This window comes from Lycium barbarum, chromosome 3 (genome assembly GCF_019175385.1).
Source record: "Lycium barbarum isolate Lr01 chromosome 3, ASM1917538v2, whole genome shotgun sequence".
NCBI lineage: Eukaryota > Viridiplantae > Streptophyta > Magnoliopsida > Solanales > Solanaceae > Lycium > Lycium barbarum.
This window is the reverse complement of record NC_083339.1, coordinates 120871496-120875047: the sequence shown is the minus strand read 5'-3', so window position 1 is coordinate 120875047 and position 3552 is coordinate 120871496. Positions and strand designations below refer to the sequence as shown.

General features: G+C 34.3%; 1 protein-coding gene across 1 annotated transcript; it reads right to left on the bottom strand.

Moving 5' to 3' along the window:
* Positions 1 to 780: 780 nt before the first annotated feature.
* On the bottom strand, positions 781 to 2232 carry LOC132632094 (phytolongin Phyl2.1). Its single transcript, XM_060347912.1, has one exon. It carries the CDS (start codon positions 1871 to 1873, stop codon positions 1052 to 1054), a length of 822 nt encoding a protein of 273 aa, XP_060203895.1. The 5' UTR covers positions 1874 to 2232; the 3' UTR covers positions 781 to 1051.
* Between the last annotated feature and the right edge of the window lie 1320 nt (positions 2233 to 3552).

The following is a 3552-nucleotide window of genomic DNA, read 5'->3' as shown; positions in this document are numbered from 1 at the left end:
GAGAAAATAACTCACTAGGTTCTCTTAGACTTCATTCAAATAACAAAAATTGAAGTTGTCCCTAATAATTCAGTAAGGCTCAAAAATACAAGCCAAACATTGTGTCAGATTCTAATTTCCATTGTACAATCAATATTTTTTGATAGACTACTGTTTAATGCATATTTATATTTAGTTGCACCTTTTTATTCAACCAAAAGGGTAGTACATTCAAAAAGTAGAAAGCTAAAATCTCAGAAAAATTGCACATACCATCAAGTGAACATTGAGTCTCTTTGTTCAGAGCTTCAAAAAACCTGAAGAGAGTTGTATTTAGAAGCTTGAAACACAATCACATCCTATCGCTACAATTGAATCTGCAAACGTAAGAACCACAAGCAAAACAGAAACAAGAGCAGCCTGATAATTAGAGAAATGTCTGCTTCATGCATGCTTCTCTCATTCCAAATTCATTCACATTTTGTCTCCTTTGGATGTAACATAAAATGGAAAAGTCAACTACAAGTTACTTCCTAGGAATTTTACAAGGTTAATGAAGCATAATCAGTGTCATTATCATCAGATAGATATTGGCTATCACTGTGGAAAAAAAAAGTGTTTCATTTGACAAGAAAAACAATCACACAAATAAAAGCAACACTTCCAAGACAACAATAAGCTCGATAGTTCAAATCCTGGTTGTCATTACTTGGTACAGACGAAACTTAATAAATAGACTACAGAAAGAATCATTCCCCCCCCCCCCCCCCCCCCCCCCCTTTTTTTTTTTACCAGCAAATATCATACAATTTATAATGGTTATCTCCAAGATAGGAGTAACACACATATATTAAAAGAAAAGTTCGCATATGTCATAATATCCACACAATGCACAACTTAAAAACATCATACATAATAAAAAGTTGCTTAGAAACATATACTGAGAAAAAGACTTGGTAGCTCGAGTGACATTGATGGAACACATGAAGCATTTGATCTTCGAATTCAGTGGAAAACATCTATCGTTAGCGATAGACGAAAAAACACGGAACATAAGTAGTAGTAGTATCAATCAAGCATCAATGCATTTGAAGCCCCTGCAAACACACAACCAAACTATGAACAAAACGGTGCAGACGATTAAATCCAAGGACAACACAACCCAAACTTGTTTCTTCCACACTTTCTTCGCCTTTTGATGATGCCCTCCTCCTCCTTCTCCATGATGAACCAATCCACCATTCTTTTGCATAACAACCGAAAACTCTCTGGTCAATCTCATCCCACCATCACCACAAACATCCACTTTCTTCTCACCACCAATATCCTCACTCCTCTTCTTAAAATGCCCGAAAAACCTCTTCTTTTTCAACTTCAAGCTATTCGCAGCATCAGCAAGCAATGGCATTGACCCAATTTTCTTCCCTTTCATCGAATCCAAACTCGCGCTTCGCCCATTATGATGATCCAGCTCACTCCTCGGCGAATTACCTCCCTCATCCACATCAATACTTGAATCCAACAATTGATGAAAAACAGGATTCAATTCCCCCTGAAAACAATGCGATTGGATTTTATCCAATCTCTTCTTCCCAGAAGACCTCTCAATCACTTCACCAAACGCGTCCTTAACTCTCTTTAAAAACAATAAACCATCAGATTTCTCAATCTTTTCATCGAAAATCGCGAAAAAAACAAATGGGTTTTCGATTAAGAACACGTATGTTCGATTTCGGATAGTATGGGAGAAAAAAGCATGTAAAGGTGGTGTTTTTTCAAGGCATTTTAAGGCTAAAGATCCAAGATCGGCATCTTTTGAATTGATTTCAGCTACGATAATTGTACCTTTACCAACACACGCGTAATGGACTAAACTCGGATCCGTAATCATCATTTAGGTGACCCCAAATTAAAACAAACATCCAAATCCAAATCAATCGGATTGGAAAAATTCATCAATCAATCAGGTTTCTCAAGGATGAAAATGTAATTATATCTATAAGCAAAAAGAAAAGAAAAAAAACAGGGATGTAAAATCTTAATTTAGAAAGGAGAAATATTGAGATTAGAGAGAATTAGGGTTTGGGAGGGAAGGGAAAGAAAGGATTGTTCTCTCAGCCATGGGAGAGAGAGAGAGAGAGAACAATCTGTAATTAGACTTTTATTCCACAAATAAGGGATTAGATTATTCTAAAAAAATGAGGAGAATGGAATTTGATTAAAATTGTTATAAAATAATAAAGGAAGAACAAGAATATTTGTAGAGAAGGAGAGAAGACAGCAATTTTTTATTTCTCTATTGTTAGGGATTCTATACAATGAAAAGAACATCTCTATTTATAGAAAAAAGTTAATTTTGTGTCAAAGTCACAAACCCTAAAGTTTCTCCTAAAATAGACATTCATAATTAAATAATATTTATAACACTCCCCCTTGGATGTCTATTTGGTAGATAATGTGCCTCGTTAAAACCTTACTAGAAAAAAACTCAATGTGAAAAAATCTAGTGAAGGAAAAAGAGTACACATTTCTAGTAATACGCTATTTGGTTGCCTTATTAAAAACCTCACAAGAAAAAATCAAGTGGGACAAAAACCTTGAAAGGGAAAAAAAGTACAACGCGTATTAACTCCCCCTGATGAGAACTTCAATTCAAAAACTTGAATCTTCACGTCTTCACTCATTTGCTGTTGATATAGACTTGACGAATAAATCAGTCATATTAACGCTCGAACAAATCTCTTGCACGTTGATATCACCATTCTTTTGGAGCTCGTGTGTGAAGAACACTTTGATGAAGCATGACTTGTGCTTTTATGAATTCTCTCTTTAGTTGGGCTATGTATACTGTTGCTTCTTCAGTCTTTGAATAGAGGTGTATTGTTGAAATCACTCCAAGTGCATTCCTGACTTGCTTTATAAACAAATATTATCTTTATATGACTTGACTGTCACGTAGAACAACATCGTATGACTATAATCCCCCACAGTCATAGCAAAATATATAAATGCATTAATTGCATAAAGATATGACACTTCAAGACCAAAAAATTCTGCAAGTTTCTCATTTCAACTTCTTTCAGCAGATAATCTATTTCTTTTGAAAACTCTTCAAGAGTTTCAATAATTCTCAAGTCATCAATTTGCACTAACAAATATGACAGATTTTGATTTTCACAAAGACGTAAGGATAAATAGAGTCATTTGTGCCCTTAGTCAGTAAATATTCATTAAGGTGATAAAATCGCGTTCACCTTGCTTAATTCATATAAGAATTATGAACAAATTTCTACAACTTGTATATGCTTCAGGCATTTAAAATTCTTCAGGAATTTTCATATAATTTTGTCAAGTAATTCATATAGGTTGTGACAACATTTATTTCTATCTAAATATGTGACATCTTCTGGTGTCCGGACAGCAGGTCCAATAAGCTTTACGCTTACCAAGATGCGTCATTTCACTTGATAATAATTTCTACATTAACATGCTTTGATAGACGTAGAATTTAGATCCTCACAATCTTTTACAATATTGCGCTATATTGTATCAAAAATATCGTCGACGGTATAT